The sequence below is a fragment of the Equus quagga genome, chromosome 1 (genome assembly GCF_021613505.1).
Source record: "Equus quagga isolate Etosha38 chromosome 1, UCLA_HA_Equagga_1.0, whole genome shotgun sequence".
NCBI lineage: Eukaryota > Metazoa > Chordata > Mammalia > Perissodactyla > Equidae > Equus > Equus quagga.
Genome location: NC_060267.1, coordinates 82,383,851 through 82,406,359, shown reverse-complemented (window position 1 = coordinate 82,406,359; position 22,509 = coordinate 82,383,851). Strand labels below are relative to the sequence as shown.

The following is a 22,509-nucleotide window of genomic DNA, read 5'->3' as shown; positions in this document are numbered from 1 at the left end:
GGAAGTGAAGCTTGATCTGTGAGAATAGCAGATTATCCAGTTGGCTGAAGTGGCTGAAGTATGTATTGGGGTTGTCAGGGATGTAATATTAGAAAGGAGTTTGGGAGTTCTAGAGCTTTGCATGTTCTTAATAGTTTAGCTTAAGTTTTAGCTGGACGGTAACACTATTGGGCTCTGCCAGTGGACTCTGAGGGTTCTCTCTTCCTCAAGCACTCTTCTCTGTCTTCCTCTCCATCTCTCTCCATATCCCTGGGCTCTAATGGTGAACCCCCTGTAAGACTCAGTCTCTGGCCTACCCTTTCCTTCTCTCCTTAATCATTTGCATATACTCAACTGAAACTCAGACCACTGAGAAAAGGTGGTGTCCCTTCTTTGCATTCTTCCTCGGTCCAGTTCTATAGCTCTACATCCACTCTCTACATACAAGCCTTGTCCATAAGGCTTTGGAAACTCCTGAGGTCTAAGCTCTTCTCTGTGCTGCCCCTCTGAATCGAGACCCATGTCCTACTTACCACTGGTAAATGAATGAGTGTGGCAACAGTGAGTGAATGAATGAGCATGTAGAGACATATAGAGACAAAACAGATGCTCATACCGATCATTATACTCCTTAAAAAGGTCAACATGATCCTTGTCATTTCTTTAGGCGGATTTTCTGAAGAGGCAGAAATTCCTGGCATCCAATATGTCCTCTCTCCCTACAAACTGAATTTGGTTGCTACTCCTCTTTTCCTGAAGCCTGGAATTCCATATTCTGTGAAGGTAGATGGAGGGGGGAAGACTGATGAGTATGACTGTCTTTTTCTGTTTACGGAAAACATGGGGGGTGGCAAACAGAGGAAGGATGCTGAAGAGGCAAGTCACGGAGGGAACTCACTCTGTGAAACCTGCCCCTCCCGAGGGTGCGGACAGGGGTGGGAAACTGCAGGCCAGCTTCAGCCTCAGGAGCGATTTCGACCCAAGTGTCAGTATTTAGTAAGATAGCTTGTGTTACTCATCCCTACATAAGCATTGCATTAAATGATACATAAATAAAATCCCGTAAGTCTGTAGTTCAAAAAATACTAACATTTAACATTATTTGGTGGCTTGTTCTTTAAAAGCCTTAAGAAAGAGATATCACTTGTTGAAAATAAACCCCTTTCTCTCATCACTTTTTACCTCCTGTGTGTCTCTGAGTTTGCATTTCTGTGCTTTTCACTCTCTGTTCTCTTCGTGAATAACTCTGTCTGAGCTCGTCTTTCTGTGTTCTTCTCTGTCTTTTTCATCTTGACTTTCTCTCCCTGACTCTCTTTTCTCTGTCTTTTTTTGCTTTCTCCTTCCTCTTTAGTGTTTTCTCTCCTTCCTCCACTTTTCCTTTTTTAAATGCTGATAGTATGAAGTTAAAACAGTCACTTGATTTTTAAAAATTATTTATAAAATGGAAATTTTTGTTCCCTGTCCTTAATTTAGAAAGCTAGAGCAGAATGTTTTATTTTTTTACTCTTTGAAAACATGTTGCTTTTAAAAATCAACTTTAGTACAACTAAAATGTGTGACTTATTGCTCATTGTGGGTCACTGGATTTTAAGAGAAAAAGATTTACCAAGACCAAGCAAGCTTTGGATATGCCTATAGTTTCTTGTGTACATATATAATATATAATAATTTATAATATATTACTACATGACTTGTTATTGTTAGTGCCCTTGAGTTGATTCTGACTCCTAGCGACCCTGTGTACAGCAGAGTGGAACCCTGCCCAGTCTTTATGCATCATCCTCTCACCTTCTCACGCTCTACCAGACAATGTTTCACTGCTAGACACAGGGTTTTCATGGATAATTTTCTCTGAAGTGGGTGGCCTTCCTAGTCTGTCTTAGTCTGGGAGCTCCACTGAAACCTGTCCACCATGGGTGACTCTGCTGGTATTTGGAATACTAGTGGCATAGCTTTCAGCAGCACAGCAACACATGGCTGCCACAGTATGACAACCAACAGATGGGTGGTGTGGTTCCCTGACTGGGAAATGAACCCGGGCTGTGGTGGTGAGAGTGCCAAATCTTAACCACTAGACCACCAGAGTTGGTTATTACTGTATAATACATATGATAATATATAATATATTACAGATAATATAGAGCAATATACAATATATCATAAATATATTATTACATAGAATATATTTATATTATTTTAAAATATCTTATATATTTAATATCACATATAAAAGTGAAGTATATCTTTGTGGAAGTTATATATGACCGTAGGCATGGTGGTGAGAGGTAGAGATTAAGGGGCAAAAAAAGATGCATTTATTGCTTCTCATATCCAGGAGAATCGTTCCCAGAAGTGATTGCCTCATTTTCTCCTTTATACAGTCCTAAACCAGTTGAAGAAACACAGAAGTTAGATAGCAGAAGATCTTATCACATCTACTTGATAGAATGATATTTGTGTTCTGAATCTGCTTCACATACAGGGAATCCATTCAAAAATGGTTTAACGAAATAAAATTCAACCTTTCTATAAACTGAGAGCATACTTCTCTTCCCTGAGTTAAACATGATTAATTTATACTGTGGTGGGGAGGAAGGGAAATTATTTCAGAATTGTTGTGCTTTAAAAGAAGTGATGAGCTGTTGACATGGATCTGGACTTTCTGACAAACAGGTGCAGGTGAAGGATTCGCTTGACCAAGTGGTAGGAGGGGTCCCGGTGACCCTGAATGCACAAACGGTCGATGTCAACCAAGAGACATCCGACTTGGAGTCAAAGAAAAGCGTAACGCAGTCCAGTGACGGAGTGGCTTCATTTGTGGTTAATCTCCCATCTGGAGTGACGGTGCTGGAGTTTAACGTGAGCTGAATTCTCCTGTTAAATTCTCTAGGACAATGTGTACTTTTGACTGTGTGTTTTGGCTAGCGTGCAAAACAGATGTGGCAGATTTTATACATGAGTCCAGTGAACAGTTCCACAATTTTGCATCCAGAGAAAAAAAAAAACCACCAGGGGCAATCTGCTAATCCATTGAATGGTCCTTGAGGTAGATAAATCTATCAGTTTGGGAATCATTATTTTCTGTTACATCAGTAAGACTATATTAGACTCTAGAAGTTTCAGAATAGGTATAGCAGTGGAAGTCAGTGGTAGGAATATTCTCTCTCCCCGTGCCCCCCCCCCCCAACTTTTTATCTCTGTTCAGGGCCACACAAGGGTCACATGTGGAAGCCTCCCTGTTTTCTAGCTGGGTGAACCACGCTGCCTTAGAGCTCACCTAATAGTCTTCTCTCCCAGCAAGTAACATTTAAGTTCCCAATCCCATATAAAAAATGGGCAAGCTCATCATGCACATCAATGACTGCAGTATGCACACGTTCACTGCCACCTCCTGAGCACTTTTGAAGTGGAGGCATAGTGCTAAGAGCATTCATTATGTAGAACCCATTTAATTCCCATTTAAGCAGCTCTATGAGTTAGAGAATATTATCCTTGCCATTTTGCAGCTGAAGAAATGGAGGCTTCTAACCTCTCTTGTGGTTAAATAACTTATCCAGAGGTAGTGAATGGTGGCACTGGGATGCAAACCAGTGCATATCTCACTCCAGAGCATGAGCTACTAACTCCTTACTGTCAAAGGTGGATACTGCTGCCATGATGTCATTTCTGCCCCAGTCCATGTTTATAAGCACTCCTCTGTGCCACTACTTCCCAAAATAATGGGCCAGAGAGCCTCTGTGATGTTCATTCATAGCTCCCATCCCCCAACCTCAAAACCTCCCCGCGTCTGCCCTTCTCTTACCCCAGTTCCTCTCATCCCAATCCATAAGGAGAAGTGTACCCAACTTGCCATGACATTTCAAGAAGGCTACCAATATTTGTTCTGGGAGCATCTTTCTCTCTTCACTTCACCAGACTTTCCCACCACAGCCCATAACCCCATATTATCCTAATTATTGTCCATCATCTTTCATAAAGTTACTTGATACCACAGCTGTACAAACATTGGAGTAATGGAGGGGTTTTTTCTTTAGCATTTGGTGTTGTGAAATTTAGAAATTTATAAAGCAAAGAAAGGAACTTAAAGAGTATGTTTCACAGAAAACATTACATCACAGTCCACATGTCTTTCTTGAAATTTTCCTTTTCAGGTCAGGACCGATGACCCACATCTTCCGGAAGAAAATCAGGCCAGCAAAGATTACCAAGCAATAGCATATTCATCTCTCAGCCAAAGTTACCTTTATATTGACTGGACTGAAAACTATAAAACTTTGCTCGTGGGAGAACATCTGAGTATTATTGTTACCCCCAAAAGTCCATTTATTGACAAAATAACTCACTATAATTACTTGGTAAGTACAATAATGATAGATTTACATCTATTATTCCCCCACCTGGAACATTCTCGTTTGCTTATACAGAAGCGTTAGAATGATTCCTTACATTTGTTTTTACAAAGCACTTTCAAGAACATCATCTAATTTAATAATCAGTTTTTCAAAAACCTTTGTGATAGGGGATGATTTTCATGACCATTTCACAGAACTGTGGGGCAGAGAGGACTCGTCATAGTCATAGTCATAGACACTGAGCTTGGAAGACGAAGGTTTTGATTTGAATTCCTTGTCTGATATGCCTTTCACCAAGGAGAGCATGATTACTCCACAGAGACAGCCTGACTCAACTCTCACATTACCTCCGCTCTATTTCATGGCCAAAGATGACACGCCTTGCCTAGACCTATTTCAAATATGTGCATTTTCTTGGCACAAAAGGGGGACCCCAATCCTACTCTTAAGAGTTGAGTCATATCACACCTGTTCCAATTCTCCAGTTCAGCAACAGCCTTATTACATCACTCATATTAAACGGAAGTGGCCAATCAAGCCTGTCAGTGAAACTTGGGAAAGAATGTGACTCAAATGATAGGAGCTGGGGCCGGCCCAGTGACCCAGCGGATAAGTTCACACATTCTGCTTCTTGGTGGCCCGGGGTTCGCTGGTTTGGACCCCGGGTGTGGACATGGCACCGCTTGGGAAAAGCCATGCTGTGGTAGGCATCCCACGTATAAAGTAGAGGAAGATGGGCATGGGTGTTAGCTCAGGGCCAGTCTTCCTCAGCAAAAAGAGGAGGATTGGCAGTAGTTAGCTCAGGGCTAGTCTTCCTCAAAATAAAATAAAATAAAATAAGAGCTTCCCAAGAATTGCCAAAGAAACAGAATGAGTTATTCTGATGGCCGGGCCAAAGAGGTGGTGATGGCTTTTTCAACATTTTTGAGGAAGAAATTAAAAAATAAATGAGGACCATAGGTCATATTGACTGAAGAATTAGGGAACTTGTTTAGGATGACATACAAAAACCACATATGCAATCCTGCTCTCTAAGGACAATTTAAGAGATCTTTGAGGACGTTTTGGCTTCACGTGATTTGTAATTTTTTTTTAACCTTATGCCTCCAATTTAGAACTTAATCCCTAGCTTTATTGTGAGAATTAAAGGAGTTGAGTAAATGTGAAAGTTCTTGGCACATAGTAGGCCCATGCATGTTAACTTTCTTTTTCTTTAGCATAATTCCTACTCCAGCACCAAGCTCTATCCTGAAGCAAAGATTTTGTTTTTGTAGTTATTGTTGCTGCTACTGTTTATTTTCAGATTTTATCCAAGGGCAAAATTGTTCACTTTGGCACAAGGGAGAAACTTCCAGATTCATCTTATCAAAGTATAAACATTCCAGTGACACAGAACATGGTTCCTTCGGCCCGTCTCCTGGTCTATTACATTGTCACAGGAGAGCAGACAGCAGAATTAGTGTCTGACTCGGTCTGGTTAAATATTGAAGAAAAGTGTGGCAACCAGCTCCAGGTGAGTCCCAAATTATAAGTCACACTCAAATTTTCTTCTGAATAAAGGAGACTGTAAACGCAGCTACCCTGTGAAGTTCTGTCATACAGTTGACCTTTTCTTTTCTTTTTCCAATCACCTTTTAGGTTCGTCTGTCTCCAAGTGCAGGTGCATATTCTCCAGGCCAACAAGTAGCCCTTAATATGGCAACTGAGTCAGATTCCTGGGTGGCTTTATCAGCAGTGGACAGTGCTATATACGGAGTCCAAATAAAGACCAAGAGGCCTATGGAAAGAGTTAAGTAGGGCATGGCCTTGGTTACTGGTATGTGGTGTGGCTCTGCCTAGTGCTTCACAAAGTGTGGCCACCAGGGTAGGTTGTGGAGGAAGAATTAAGGGAAGACTGGGCTTGCTTTTCTGGAATCTACTCAGAAGAGTGGCTCTAGGTGGGTAAGCTGTCCTGATGTTAGTTCCCAAAGGACAGATCGATTCTTTTTTGTTTTTCCAAGTGCACAGTTAAGCATTTTAGAAACATTTGAGCATGCTAGCAATTCTATTCCTGGAGCAAAAGTGCCATCAGTTGGGAGGGTTTGGGGATATGGGACAGGGGAACTTTATATTAGCAGCACAAGAGAAGACTGGACAAGCAACCTCTGGGTTTTTGTTTTGCTTGTTTTTTTACTCTCATTAAAATCTGTGGTGCAAAAGAATTTGAAAATGATTCAGTGCCCCTAAGGTCCCCTTTATCTCCCCTATGCTCTGCTACTATTTTCTAGTCTTGAATTTCTTTGAACAAGCAAGAGAGAACTGAGAAACTTAAAGTTAAAAACATTCAGAAAGGAAAAGACATTTGGGGTCAAAATTTAAACTGGAATAAGCCCCCCCAAACAAGTCCTCATCCACTCCCAATCCAGAGCCCTAAAACACAAGAGATTTTGCTCCTTTTTTTTTAGCAACTTAAACATTAATTTTTTTGTTAATTCACTCATTCATGCATTTACTCACATTCTTTTTTTGGAGGGGGGCATTATATTGATTGCAGCATGCATTCCATGTACAAAACACCATGGGCTGGGGTCTAAGAAATTCCTCGTCAAAGATCAAGATTTAGTTCTTGATGTAATTTTGAATAGGTATGTATTTATAAATACAAAGGGACAAGCTAAAGAAATGAAGTTGGGAAATGTGGTCTTTGGTCTTATGATGAATGAGTGGCCTGTGTATTTCACAAGTTTATCATCATGTAACAGCTCGTACCTTTAGTTCTGTAGAGGAATGGCTTATACAGCTGAATAGGCTCAACGTTTTGCCTTTCTGGACAGGTCTTACAGGCGTTAGAGAAGAACGACCTGGGCTGTGGGGCAGGTGGTGGCCGCAACAATGCAGATGTATTCCACCTGGCTGGACTCACCTTCCTCACCAACGCAAACGCAGATGACACCCCAGAGAATGGTAAGACGCTCAGCACTTTTTGTTTATTTTTCAAGTTGACTATTGAAATTTACATTGATTATTTGCTCCCAGATCTCATTTTTGTCCATCCTCCGAGAAGATTCTCTACACTGATCTCAGAATGACATGGCTACGTAACTCCTCTGTATAAAATGTTTCATTGGACTTCGAGATAAAGTACAAATTCTTTAGTGAACTACTCAAAGCCTTTTGTGATCTTCTCCCCAGCTCTCTCCAGCTCTCTCCAGCTCTCTCTCATCCTGCTCTACCTTACCGTATGTTTAAGCTAAACAACCAAGCGTAGTTCTTGGGTGGCGCTATGTTACTTTACGCCTCTGGCCTTTGCTCCTCGGGACTGCTTTCCCTTTTATTAGCCTGGAGAAGCTAATGTAAGAATCATCTACACTATGAGCCCACTTTCTTGTATAGAATTGATCATTCCCTCCTCTTTTTATAGGGAGAACATTGTAGGGACTAGATCTTAGTTTCAGGAAGCCCTTTAGCTATTTAGCTCTATACATAAGTAATACAATAGCAGTGCATTGTTGCACATCCTTAGACTTAGTTATACATCCTGTCTCAACCACAGCACTGTGAGCTCTTTAAGGGCAAGGACCACAGCTTAATTCTCTTTTTTCTATGGTTTTAAAATTGTTCATAATTAAACTTGATACTATTATTTGTAATAATATAGCACAAAAAACAAAAATAGCATACCCAACAAAAACTTTACTCGCTCTAAATGCTTAGATATTTCTCTGTGATCAGTGAATCAGAAAGGTTGCAGGATTTGAAACCAAACTCAGATTGAACAAGTCGTGCTGTTCGACACTAGATCACGAGCTCCTCCAAGATAAAAGTCATATTAAGATGTGTAGCACACAATGCCTAGTCGAAATCAGGCTCTCAATATTTCTGAATGAATGAATGACTTATGAACGTTTTTAAAACTTTAGTAATTTCATGGAATTTTATTTTTTTGAGATTTTATTATTCTTTTCCTTCTTTACCTTTTTTTTGTTTTAAACAGATGAGCCTTGTAAAGAAATTCTCAGGCCAAGAAGAATGCTGCAAAAGAGAATAGAGGAAGAAGGTATTCTAAAAGTTTCATATGATTGTAAAAAGTTGTGATCATGTTATTCAAAAGCTAGAGAAAACTAGACATTATCTAATTTCCCCTAATTCAGATAAAATAGGTGAAAAGAAACATATGTACAGATATCTAGTCACCTCCCTCAGAAAGATTAATCCAAATAAATCCAACAGTTCATTTGTCATAACTTTAATCTGAAAATTAATCTTTAGTATTTCTATCTCTAAAGTCTAAAAGATTAACTTTTATTTGTCACAAATATTTCCTCTCTACAAACTTCATCTAGCAATTAAAATCATATTCTTCCATTGTATTCTGACAAAACCCATCATTTGATTGACGTTGGGGTGTACCCGGACATCTCTCTCTTCTATTTCATATATTAAACACTTAATGGTATTTTGGATTATTCTTTGGGAAATGTCTAATAGAAATTATTTTAAAACTATTTAAATAGAAATATGATAACTGGCAATGTTACAATAGCAAAAACATTGAACTGGGAGTCTGTGACCTGAGTTCAACTAACAGTCACTCTTACAGGAATATAATTCCTTCCATTTGTATATGAGTTATTTTCATTCTAAGTTCTAACGCTGTGAAAAGAGAGACACCGATTAATTTGAGTGCCTATGATGAAGAATGATGCTACCAGTGAGGGTCCACAACCATAACATAGAAGAAGTGTCTGAAAAATTAGGATATTTAGCTTGAAGAAGGAAACATTTGTCAAGTGATGAGAGCTACCTTCAAATATTGGAAGGCTTCTCAGATGGTTGACTTATTTTACTCAAAGGGTGCTGAACACAAGGAGACAGTTTTAAGAGTTAGTTCATTGAGCTTAGTTGCAGGAAGCCCTTTAACCGTTTAGTGTGAATTGGAATAGACGACCTCATGAAGCCATGTTCTCCCTAAAGTAGTTCCAAAGGGAGGCTGGTCAGTCAACTAGCCATGGCTATTGTGGGGAGAGGCATTATAGGGCAGTAGGAAGTGGGTATCCTTTGAGATTCCTTCTAAGCCTAAGGTGTTATGACTCTCTTCAGAATCAAAGGCACTTGTATTCTTACCATTTCAGTTGCTAAATACAAACATGCAAAGATAAAGAGATGTTGTTACGATGGAGCCTTTTTGAATGATTTTGAAACCTGTGAGCAGCGAGCAGCGCGGATTACGATAGGCCCAAGATGCGTCCAAGTCTTCAAGGATTGCTGTGCCATTGCAGAACAGCTCCGTGCTAACGACTCTCATAAACATATACAATTGGGAAGGCTGCGTAAGTTTGACATTTTCTATCAGGATTCTGCCCAATATGAGGAATTTTGTGTAATTTTATGCTGCTGAGAAAGGCAGTTTTCATGCTCTTTGAAAATAGAAAGTAGAAAAGATAGTTTGTAAATGCCTGTAAGAAAAAAGTTATTTTGGGGAATCAACAGAGAGATATATATAGTGTATATATATATACTATATACATATATGTATACTATGTACATATATACACACACAAACATATATATATATACACACACACACACACACACACATATATACATACAGAGCAGAGTGCACTAGTTTATAGTCAAGATCCAGGACAAGTTTAAAGCTGACTCATTGTTTTGTTTTGTTTTGTTTTTTAAAGATCGGCACCTGAGCTAACAACCGTTGCCAATCTTTTTTTTTCTTTTTCCCACTTTATCTCCCCAAATCCCCCTGGTACATAGTTGTATATCTCAGTTGCACATCCTTCTAGTTGTGTCATGTGGGACGCCGCCTCAACGTAGCGTGACGAGCAGTGCCATGTCCGCACCCAGGATCCGAACCGGCGAAACCCTGGGCTGCCCAGCTGAGCGTGTGGACTTAACCGCTGACTCATTGTTTAAACCTTAATGATTAGTTATCTTCTCTGAGCCTTAACCTCCTTATCTTTAAACCAAGAACCTTGGGCCAGATGATCTCCCCTACGCCTTTGAGTTCTACAGTTCTATGATTTTGTGATATTACAGCCTTTAAAAATTCTGTTTATGCCTTTACTAACCAAATACAGCAAAAGATTTCTAAATCTAGCATACGTACATAAAGTTGAAATCTTATTTCAGTTTCAACCTCAATATGTTTTCAGAATTTATAGAACTCTCATTAATGTGCTTTTAGAACTTTTAGGACTTTTTTTTTTCATTTGTGTATAGTTAAAAGAAAACCAGTGAAAGCAGAATGACAGCTCCTGTTTCACAATCTGATTGTTTTGCTTAATAGTATGTCTTAAACATCATCCATCTGAATGGATATATTTCTGCAAACACCAATTCTTGTGGCTGTTTCCCAAAATCAGTTCATTGGATATATTTAGGTTGTTTTCAGGTTTTTGCTTTTTATGAGCAGCATTTTCATGAACAATCTAGTACTTAGATTTTTCATTGTCCAATTTTTCAGCTATCCTCATCTGCTTTAGCTTCAGGTCCATGGAACTTAGTCTCTGCAGCTCCTTCCTCTCTGGGACTCTGCCCCTCCTTCTAGATGGCTTGGCCTCGCAAAACTCCCATCTGTGTTGCAACAGCTCTGCAAGGGTCTGCGTGCTTCCTCTCCCTGCCCGGCAGCCTATGCACTGCCTCCAGCCAGTAAACCTGCACGATTTCAGGGTTCAGTTGATCTGTCTCCCTTCTCTCAGGGATCACAGTCCTGGGTCACTTATGCTCTACTGTCTGAAAACCGTTTTGTATCGTGTGCCTGGTTTCCTATTTTTTTAAAGCAGAAGAGTACCTCTGGGCCTTATTAGTGCATCTTGGACAGAAGCAGAAGTTCTGTCCATTTTTATTAAAGGAAATGTCAATAAATTCTTGAGCTAGGGCAGAGAATCACATAAATCTCCCTATTTTATAATATAAACACAATTATTCTAATTACAAAAATGCAAATAACTTTATAGACTGATCAGTATCTCGTATAATCTCAGGAACGCTAAACATCTAGCAATTCAAGAAACAAATCATTCAAGATATTTTTGTGCTTTATTTGTTTTGTCAGTGTTGTTAGTGGAGAAATCGCAAGGCCTGTGTAGTTCTATTTCGAAATCACTAAGCAAAATGTTTTCTTGACCTCTCAGAGATGCTTGTTATAGATTAATAATCCATAGTTTAAAATTCAGCTCTAAGTAGAATTTGTTGTTTTTCTGTAATCAACTATATTTATTTCCCCAGATATAAAGACCTTGTTACCAGTAACGAAGCCAGAAATAAGGAGCTATTTTCCAGAAAGCTGGTTATGGGAAGTTCATCACGTCCTCAAAAGGTATTGTACCTCTTTGACATTCCTCTGAAAAAGGTGGGGAAATGCAAAAATTGTGGCCAAAAATCTGGAAACTACCCGTTTCCCAATAGTTTATTTAAGAGTTAAGACGATAATACCACTTGGTCAAATTTTGTTTTGTTTTGCTTCTTTTATGTGCTTTGTTCTAGTAATTGGTTCCAGGGCCTGAGGAACTCCTGGGGAAGAAGGCTGCTATTCCATTTAATTTCATTCCACTTCAGTAAACCTTTACTGAGCACAACTGTGCTATATGCTGTATTAAGCAGCTGTTTTCCAACTGAAATATATGTACCATAAAACAAACATTGATTAAGAAGAAGCAAGTTCCTTTTCTTGTTAGAGTCCTTCATGCGACACGGTTCTGTGGAATGCCTCCTCTGTACCAGGCACTGGAAACAGTGATGAGCAGTGCTGAGTCCCTGAGCGTTGCCCTCCCTCCGAGGGCTCTAAGCACCGACTCTCCAAGGAGCAGTCAAGGCACCGAGTTTAGGGCCTGGCATCAGTCTTCTAACGGGTCTCCTCGTCTCTACCCTTGTCCCTTCTAATTCTTCCTCCCCAGTGTTGGCCATTTCGTCTGACATTGCCCCTTGGCTAGCACTTCCTTTTGTAAGCCTTCCCACCACTGTCCACTATCCTACAAGTGGTTGGATGGATCACCTCTCCCGATTAACCCTGTTGCACGTAGCACACAGTATGGTAATGGCTGTTTACCTGACTGTCTTCCACATTAAGATGTAAATGCCTCCAGGACAAAGACTAAATTCAAATTACTGTTTTATATCAAGGACTTCGCATAGGGTCATCTTGTAGAGGCACTAACATACAATGATTGTGTTGAATCAATGATACTGCCTCTGAACTTTGAAAATGCTTGATTGGTACAGTTCTAACAGTGAACTGCAATTTATTTACTTAACTCTTTCTTCCACTAGACTGTAAACTGCTTGAGAGCAGGGCTGTATCTTATGAGTGCTGTATACTCAGTGTTTAGCCCTATGCCTGACACCAAGTTTGTGGACAATTGCCACTTACTGAATGAAATAAACAAATATCTAAGCTTAATCTTCATCAGAAAATTTTAGTTATGTCAACTTTTTTGTGAGCCATGTTGAGATGCATTACTTTGCTCCCCTATTTTAGAACATACTACCCAATGGACATAATTTTTTCTTTGTTTTGTATGTTTTGAATAAGCAGTGTTTCAAAGGTATCCTTCTGAATTTGAATTATCATACAAGTGAAATATCTAAAAACATAGAACAAGTAGGAGAGTTACTTAATATATTTTCCTGCTTGATTTTTCCTTAATACCTGATGTGATTTTGTCTTGTGATTTTTTTCTGTCTTCCAAAGTAGTATGAAGCAAAAGTTCTGTTAATGAATGCTCTCAGGGTGGGTTAATCAATGTTCCCCTCTATTTGAATATCAACATTTTAACTTTCAGAAACCAGCTGCAATTTGTGCTACCTGATTCTCTAACTACCTGGGAAATACAAGGTGTTGGCATTTCAAATAGTGGTAAGCAAGCTTATGTTATTTAAGGAATGATTTGATTAGCAAAATGTAGTTTTTTGTTATTGTCTATTTAATTTATCCAGGACTTAAGTGACGTGATTTATTAAAATATTCTTTTTAATATATTACAAAAAGACTTGGATAGGCCCATGTCTTTGACCATATCAGTTTCTTTTTTTGCTCTTCTGTTAGTCATCATTTTATAAATGCTGACGTCAAGTCTCCATTTGTCTTTGCTTTTTCTTAGTGACTGGGAGCTTGAGTAGAGTTAGAAACAAATATACAACTTCTGCCCCATATGATCCTTTTTTGTGGTGATTTAATGCAGATACTTTATAAGTAACTCCTGGGGTGGTTTTGTTTGTTTGTTTGCTATTTTTCATTTTTACAAAATCTTGGTTTCCACAAACAAAATTTTTTACCCATCAAATGGAACCAATACTAAATATCTAAAAAAACCAGATTTGGTGCTTTAGTTGGTAAATGTTCTCATGCCTTAAATAGAAATATTTGTTAGACAAATGAAGTTTTCTGTTAATACCAATAATTATTTAAATAAAGATTGATGATAAGAAAGTAGACCTTAAAAGTTCTCATCGCAAGAAAAAAAATTTGTAACTATGCATGGTGATGCATGTTATCTAGACTTACTGTGGTGATCATTTTACAGCATAAACAAAACTGAATCATTATGTAGTACACCTGAAACTAGTATAATGTTATATGTTAATTATATCTCAATAAAAAAATCAATGAGTAGAAAATTCAAGAACATGGGATGACAGTGCAGAGGAAGACATGATCTAATATTTCTTTTTCCTTGAAGCAAAGCAAATGTGAGACATTTTAGTACTAATAAAGCATTGTAGGAATTCCCTAATATGCTTCTACTTGGCTTTCACTCTGGGCTAAAGGTATATGTGTTGCTGATACTCTCAAGGCAAAAGTGTTCAAAGACGTCTTCCTGGAAATGAATATACCATATTCTGTTGTGCGAGGGGAACAGATACAATTGAAAGGAACTGTTTACAACTATAGGACATCTGGGATGCAGGTAAGTAGTATGTATGGTATGTTCAAATAAATGGAAAAAGAATTCTCCAATTTTCTGAGAATTCTATTAATGGGATTATCATATACTCAAGGAATAAAAATTCAGCTCAGTTCAACAATATAAACTGAGCACTTACAATGAATGTTGTACTAGATGTGCTGCTTAATAAGTGAAGGGATGAAGAAAGGAGGAAGGGTTAAGACAAGTATTCATACAACTCCAATTTAAAGAATAGACGTCTGTAAGATAATCAGTGTGCTGGGAGGTTCAGGGAAAGGTGAGTTCACATTTAGTTCATTTATCCCCCTGGACTCCGAGTTCCTTCATCTCCTTGCCTCTAACAACCCTTTCCTTTCCTCCATTTTAGCCATTCATACTCATCCTCACTTTGTAGATCTTGTCATCCCCTCTGAAATCTTGATTTCACACATCTCACCAACAGATCACAACCTCCTTGCTACCCTTTCCTGTCATTCACCTTGTTGCTTCATAGCTACAGCTCTACAGCATCATTGAAACCTCCAATCCGTTGACTCCACCACTTTTTAATTGTCCATTAGCCCTGTTCTATCTTTACTGCTTTCCTTGTTCAGGTTAGAATTCATAAGCCACCCTTATAATCACACTGGTTAAAGTGGTTTCAACTCCCTTGATTCTCTCTCGCTCCAGGATACACTCCGTGAAAAACTTCAACCATGGTCAGACCCACCATTTGTCTTTTTGCCAGCGTGCCTCTAAAGAGAATTATACAAGAGGCTGACCGATTTCACTTGAAAATCACAATTGCAAAACTTTATATGGGAACACAATGTGGTCCAAAAATCTAACTATATTTTTTAAAAAGCTCTAATTTCATTCTTGGAGATGAGTATTTCAGTGGTCTTCAAAAATTTTCCTTACATACTCCCTAAAATTTTTTTTGGAAAAACTATAGACCCATGGACATGTTTTTAAATTGGCATCTAAAATTTTTCATCATAAGTTCAAAAAAATGCAATCTATAACTTTGGGAATATTTATGTATTGATATTTTTAAAATAAAGTGGTTATATCAAACTTTTAAATGTATCCAGCAGAATCTAAATACCATACCAACCCATTTAAAAATTCCAAAATAAATTCCTATAGACAACAGATTATATATCATTCTTTTCTCACTGTGAACTCATATTTCCATTCCACTCTCCTAATGTTATATATTTTAAGCTTGAATGTCTTCTATTGATTACCCTATCACACTTTGGTGCAAGAAAAATGTGTTCATATATTGAAATCAAAACCTTTTAACATTCTATGGTTATAAGACTCTAAGTATCAAATAATTGCTTGGAGGTTTAGGTAAAATTCTGTTAGGATTTTGATAGGCATTGTCCTGAATTTATAGGTTAATGTAAGAGAAACTGTCCTGCCAACAGCATCGAATCTTTTGCATCTCTTTGTCCTTTTGCTTTATGTGCTAGATCAGGGGTCGGCAAGCTATGGCCCAAAGGCCAAGACTAGCCTGCTGCCTCTTTTATGGCCTAGAAGCTAAGAATGGTTTTCACATTTTTAAAAGGTTGAAAAGAAGAAGAATATTTCATGGCATGGGAAAATTATATGAAATTCAAATTTTAGTGTCCATGAAGAGAGTTTACAGCCACACCATTTGTGTGGATATTATCCACAGCAGAGTTGAGTAGCTGTGACATAGACCATATGTAGTACTTTCATTGTATTGCACCCCTGCTCAGAGCACTACAAATTGCAGTGACATGATTATTGATAACTCAACAGTGTTTGAAGTGTCACACATCTCACCGTACTGCAATATTTTAAGTAATTTTTAAATTATCAGTGCATTTTCATTAGTAATTTTGATTGACCCTCGGACTTTATTAATAAGATGTTATAGAGACTCTGGATTCTGTTATGTTCCTCCGAAGAGCTTTCTTTTGGTTTGTGTGTTTTAGCAGGCAGTTGGCTGAATTCAAACCCAAACTCTGAATTCTCACTTCAGTTCTCTTAGCCTTAGCTGGGATGCGTGTAGCTCAAGGCTCGGCCAGGTTTGAGCAAAGTTCATACACTGAACTTGGAGCTCCTGCACTGCTAGCTCTGGCGGCTGCCCCGTATTGTGTCCACTGGTTCCTCCAGCCAGTAAGGCAGCAGGTTCTATGGTGGGGCAGGGTTGGGGTGAGGGGGGAGGTTAGCCACTCCTCAAGGCATAATGGAGTCTGCCCTCAACTTAAAGCTGTGAAAAACAGGACACTTACCCAGTGTCAGTACTTTCTTCTGAGTGTCACCTTCTCTTCCACTCTATAGCGACTTCAGGGAGTTTTTTCTTAAAATATATTTTATCTAGAACTTATAGTTATCTGCAGAAGGGTTGTCCAATAGGAACTACTTGGCTACTGCTGAAAGCAGAACCACTGCCGGAAGTTTTTTTTTTTTTTTTTTGCTTGAGGAAGATTAGCCCTGAGCCAACATTCATGCCAGTCTTCCTCTATTTTGTACGTGGGATGCCTCCACAGCATGGCTGATGAGTGGATTGGGTCTGCACCTGGGATCTGAACCCATGAAACCAGGCCATCGAAGCAGAATGCATGGAACTTTAACCACTTGGCCAGGGGGCCAGCCCCTGGGTTTTTTTGTTTTTGTTTATGTTTTATTAATATTCTACATTGCTTTTTTTTTAAAAGACTGACACCTGAGCTAACATCTGTTGCCAATCTTCCTTTTCTCCTTCTTCTTCTTCTCCTTCTTCTTCTTCTTCTCCCCAAAGCCCCCCAGTACCTAGTTGTATACTCTAGTTGTAGGTCCCTCTGGATGTGCTATGTGGGATGCTGCCTCAGCATGGCCTGATGAGCGGTGCCATGTCCACGCCAAGGATCTGAACTGACAAAACCTCAGGATCATGCACCAAAGCAGAGCATGCAAACTTAACCGCTCAGGCGTGGGGCCGACCCCCTCTATATCACTTTCTAAAATTCCTTTCTATTCCAATTTACTCAGTTTTTATAGTGAATTTATGTTGAATTTTATCACATGGCTCTTCTATATCTGTCCTTCCCCATCCTACCCCTGCTATCCTGGAGGAATCACTGGCCTTGAGGAACCCAGTAGGCCTCTCTAAGTCCTGCCCCACGCTCTCCGGTTGTTGTGATCCCAAAAAGATAGTTAAGAGGGAGAAGGAACTTTCCATTTTTCGAGAAATTCCTCAAATTAGTTGTTGAATGTTGGTACTCTTTCTTATTTATCTGCTTGATTTATTCTGGAACGTACGGATTTATTCTTTTGGGTATAGTTCTCGATTCTGTCCGCTAGACTTTGGAGAGAAGATGAAAAATATTCACCCTTTGAGTCAGAAGTCGATAGGTACTGTTATTATCCGCATTACAAAGATGAGGAAATGGAGGGTTAAACGGGTCTTGCGATTTGCTCTCGTCACATAGTAAGAGGCAGAGCCAACCTTTGAACCCAGGTCTTTCTGGAACCAAAGTCTGGTTGCAAAATAGGGTATAAGTGGAAAGTTAATAAGAGATAAGATCGGAAAAGTTTGTTGGGGGCATATTGGGCAAGGCCTTGAACGCCAAGAGATGGAGGCTTCAGTCTTTCATAAAACCGTTTGTTGAGTACCAAAGGCTGAGCTAAAAGATACAAAGATGAGTAAGACAGAGAGAGCGCCTGAGCCTGGGGCTCCTGCTGTCTAAAATACAAACACGTAAAGAGAAGGTGTAACAAACGCAGTCCTGGCAATATGAACAAAAAACTTCAATAGTTTTGCACCTGATTTAGTAGGTAAGCATCTGAGGAAGCTAAGACGTTTCTGAGCCAGGGCTGAGCTTTCCAGACATCCCTTCACTTTGCAAAGCAATACAGCAGCTTGCGTGTGTGTGTAGAAAAGTCTGAAATGAGCTTTCTCGTCTGCTTTAGAATCTGAGGGGTTATTGTAACGCTCTAAAAGTATCAAGGGAGAGTTTGTGTCCAGATGAACACGGTCAGGGCATGCTTTCCTTATCATAAAGTGTTTTGATATAATTCACTGGTGATCTTTCAGTTCTGTGTTAAAATGCCTCCCGTGGAGGGAATCTGTACGTCGGAAAGCCTAGGCGTTGGCCCTGGGGGGAGCAGACCCTCCAGGTGTGCGCCCCAGAGAATAGAGGGCTCCTCCAGTCACTTGGTGACCTTCAGCATGCTTCCTCTGGAAATCGGCCTCCACAAAATCAACTTTTCACTGGAGACTTCACTTGGAAAAGAGATCTTGGTAAAAACATTACGAGTGGTGGTAAGAAAAACATGCTTTTTCTGATTGTTTTAAAAAACACTTTTTTAATTCTGAAAAAACGTTATCAGCAACTTATGCTTAAGTGATTTAGAAAGAGAGAGAAAACAGTAATATAAAAGTAACAAAATGTTAACATTTGTGGGAGTCGGGGCAGAGGTTATCTCAGTTTTTTTGTACAATTACTATAGCTTTTCTTTAAATGTGAAATCATGTTTAGAAAATTTAAATAAAACCATGATACTTCCTTATTGCAGAAAATATGGAATACTGAAAAACCACAGAGAAGAAAATAAAAATCACCGATAACTCCCACACTCAGAGATACCAAATTTTAACAATTTCGTGTATAGCCTTCCAGGTTTTCTTCCCCAAACACATTCAGAAAGTGTGTCTTGAAATCTACGTTCCAAACATTAAGTTAGAAACTGGAGGTACAGCAGTACTAAGACACGGCCCATGTATTTATAGTTTAGAATTTACAGTCTAGAATATTTTCCATTTTATAAATGAGTAAACAGGACAAAAAAGGAAGAAAGCTATCATTTGTTAAGTACTATTTACCCACACAGTCTGTTGAGTCTTCACATGTTATCTCATTAAGGTGAGATCCTTGCCAAGAGTCACACGGCTAGTTAATGACAGAACTGGGTCTTCCTAGGTCTTCATTCTCAAGTTCTGTTTTCAGCCATGAAATGCACTTCAGTAAACATGTATTAACTTATTTTTGGCAAGGTATGTTCTATGCATCCTTGCACCGTGGTTCTATGCACAGCCCCTGGAACCAGGCTGCCTGGGTTTGAATCCTGGCTCCACTACTTTCTAGCAATGTGATGCTGGATAGTTTCTTTTTTTGTTGTTTTAATTATTTTATTGAGATTGTAATGGTTTATAACATTGTGAAATTTCAGGTGTACATTATTATTTATCAGTTTCTGTATAGACTGCTTTGTGCTCACGACCAATAGTCTAATTTTTATCCGTCACTGTATATATGTGCTCCTTTACCTCTTTCACCCACACACCAACCCTCTTTCCTTCTGGTAACCACAAATCTGTTCTCTTTGTCTTTGTGTTTGTTTATGTTTCACATACCAATGAAATCATACAGTTTTTGTCTTTCTCTGTCTGGCTTATTTCACTTAACATTGTATCCTCAAGGTCCATCCACATTGTTGCAAATGGGACAATTTTGTCTTATTTCTGGCTGAGTAGCATTCCATTGTATATACATACCACATCTTCTTTATCTATTCATCAGCTGATAGGCACTTGGGTTGCTTCTGCATCTTGGCTATTGTGAATAATGCTGCAATGAACATAGGGGTGCATAAGTTTCTTTGAATTGTTGATTTGAAGTTCTTTGGATAGATACTTAGAAGTGGGATGGCTGGGTCATATGGTATTCTATTTTTAATTTTTTGACAAATCTCCATACTGTTTTCCATAGTGGCTGCACCAGTTTGCATTCCCACCAGCAGTGTATGAGGGCTCCCTTTTCTCTATTTCTTCCTGATTCGGTTTTGGGAGGTTGTATGGGTCTAAGAATTTATCTATTTCTTCTTGGTTATCCAATTTGTTGGCATATAGTTTTTTGTGGTATACTCTTATAATCCTTTGTATTTCTGTGGTATCCATTGTCATTTCTCCTCTTACATTTCTAATTTTATTTGAGACTTCTCTCTTTTTTTGTTAGTGAGTCTAGCTAAGGGTTTGTCAATTTTGTTTATCTTCTCAAAGAACCAGCTCTTAGTTTCATTCATCCTTTCTACTGTTTCTTTAGTTTCTATTTCATTTATTTCTGCTCTAATTTTTATTATTTCCCTCCTTCTGCTGACGTTGGACTTTGTTCTTCTTTTTCTAATTCTGTTAGGTGTACTTCAAGATTACTAATTTGAGATTTTTCTTGTTTGTTGAGCTGGGCCTGTATTGCTATGAATTTCCCTCTTAGAACCATGTTTGATGCATCCCATAAGAGTTGGTATGGGATATTTTCATTTTCATTTGTCTCCAGATATTTTTTTATTTCTTCATTGATCCAATGGTTGTTCAGTAGCATGTCATTTAATCTCCAAATATTTGTGACTCTCCTAGCTTTTTTCTTGTACTTGATTTCTAGTTTCATTGCATTATGATCAGAAAAGATGCTTGATGTTATTTCAATCTTCTTAAATTTATTGAGGCTTGCCTTGTTTCCCAACATATGGTCTATCTTTGAGAATGTTTTTGAGAAGAATGTGTATTATGCTGTTTCTGGATGGAATGTTCTATATATATCTATTAAGTCCATCTGGTCTCATTTTTCATTTAATTCCACTATTTCTTTGTTGACCTTCTGTCTGGCCAATCTATCCATTGATGTAAGTGGGGTGTTGAGGTCCCCTACTATTATTGTGTTGCTGTTAATTTCTCCCTTTAGGTCTGTTAATAGTTGCTTTATGTACTTTGGTGCTCCTGTGTTAGGAGTATATATATTCATAAGTGTTTTTTCCTCTTGGTGGAGTGTCCCTTTTATCATTATATACTGCCCCTCTTTGTCTCTCATTGCCTTTTTTTTAATCTTGAAGTCTGTTTTGTCTGATATAAGTATGGCAATGCCTGCTTTCTTTTGTTTGCCATTTGCTTGGAGTATCATCTTCCATCCCTTCACTGGGAGCCTGTGTTTGTCTTTAGAGCTGAGATGTGTTTCCTGGGGACAGCATATTGTTGCATCTTGTTTTTTAATCCATCCAGCCATTCTGTGTCTTTTGGTTGGAGGATTCAACCCATTTTGTTTAGTGGTTATGATGAGGTTTGTATAAAAGATCTTGTAAATCAGATAGTCCATTTTCTGATAACGTCTTATCTCCATTAGCCTAAGCAGGTTCCATCCTTTTCCTTTTCCCTGTCTAAGTTATTGTTGTTGCAAATTATTCAGTTTTGTGTTGTGAGTTTGTGATCAAAATGAAGTGTTTATAGTTATTTTTGATGCTTCCCTTGCTTTTATCTTTAATGTTATAATTAAGTGTTTGCTAAAGTGTTCTGATGGAGAGCTGCAATCTTCTGATTTTTGTCTATTTATCTCCTTGTTCAAGGCTTTGTAAACCTTTTCCTGTTTGTTTCAAGTATAAAGGCATTCTTGATCATTTCTTGTAGGGGGGCTCTTGTGGCGATGAACTCTCAGCTTTTTTTATCTGGGAAGGTTTTTATTTCTCCATCATATCTGAAGGATGGTTTTGCTGGATAGAGTATTCTTGGCTGAAAGTTTTTTGTCTTTCAGTATTTTGAATATATCATTCCACTCCCTCTTAGCCTGTAAGGTTTCTGCTAGGAAGTCTACTGAAAGCCTGATAGGGGTTCCTTTGTAGATTATTCTCTTCTGCTTTGCTGCCCTTAATATTTCTTATTTGTCACTGACTTTTGCCAGTTTTCCTAATATATGCCTTGGAGAAGTTCTTTTTGCATTGATGTAATTAGGAGTTCTATTGGCTTCATTTACTTGTAATTCCAGTTCTTCCCACAGGTTTGGGATGTTCTCAGCTACTGTTTCTTTGAACAAGTTCTCTGCTCCTCTCTTCCTCTCTTCTCCCTCTGGAATACCCATAATTCTTATGTTGCATTTCCTAATTGAGTCAGATATTTCTCAGAGAATTTCTTCTTCTTTTTGTTTAAGTCTTAGCTCTCTTTCCTCCTCCATCTGAATCATTTCTGTATTTCTGTCCTTTAAATTACTGATTCTGTCCTCCATAGTGTCAGCTCTGTTTTTTAAGGTTTCTAAATTGTTTTTTATCTCAGTCATTTTGTTCTTCATCTCCAGCATTTCTGTTTGTTTTCTTTTTTAAAGTTTCAATCTCTTTTGTGATGAATTCTTTCTGCTCATTAATTTTATTCCTGAGTTCATTGGACTGTCTTTCTGAGTTTTCTTGTAACTCATTGAGTTTCTTTATGATAACTATTTTGAATTCTGTGTCATTTGGATTGTAAATTTCTGTGACTTCAGGATTGGTTTCTGAAGACTTGTCATTTTCCTTCTGAT

The 22,509-nt window shown here is 38.5% G+C and overlaps 1 protein-coding gene across 3 annotated transcripts in view; it reads left to right on the top strand.

Moving 5' to 3' along the window:
- The window catches only part of C5 (complement C5), a 90,334-nt gene that overhangs the window by 25,612 nt on the left and 42,213 nt on the right, over nucleotides 1-22,509 (top strand). For 2 of the 3 annotated variants that reach the window (XM_046646757.1, XM_046646765.1), the window contains exons 10-21: nucleotides 647-762; nucleotides 2,653-2,838; nucleotides 4,131-4,334; nucleotides 5,635-5,844; nucleotides 5,970-6,119; nucleotides 7,145-7,274; nucleotides 8,305-8,367; nucleotides 9,443-9,640; nucleotides 11,559-11,649; nucleotides 13,112-13,185; nucleotides 14,097-14,236; nucleotides 18,270-18,497. In XM_046646757.1, coding sequence (XP_046502713.1) covers nucleotides 647-762; nucleotides 2,653-2,838; nucleotides 4,131-4,334; nucleotides 5,635-5,844; nucleotides 5,970-6,119; nucleotides 7,145-7,274; nucleotides 8,305-8,367; nucleotides 9,443-9,640; nucleotides 11,559-11,649; nucleotides 13,112-13,185; nucleotides 14,097-14,236; nucleotides 18,270-18,497 — 1,790 coding nt within the window. The remainder of the gene's footprint in view (nucleotides 1-646; nucleotides 763-2,652; nucleotides 2,839-4,130; nucleotides 4,335-5,634; nucleotides 5,845-5,969; nucleotides 6,120-7,144; nucleotides 7,275-8,304; nucleotides 8,368-9,442; nucleotides 9,641-11,558; nucleotides 11,650-13,111; nucleotides 13,186-14,096; nucleotides 14,237-18,269; nucleotides 18,498-22,509) is intronic. The other variant, XM_046646774.1, reaches the window with a different exon arrangement.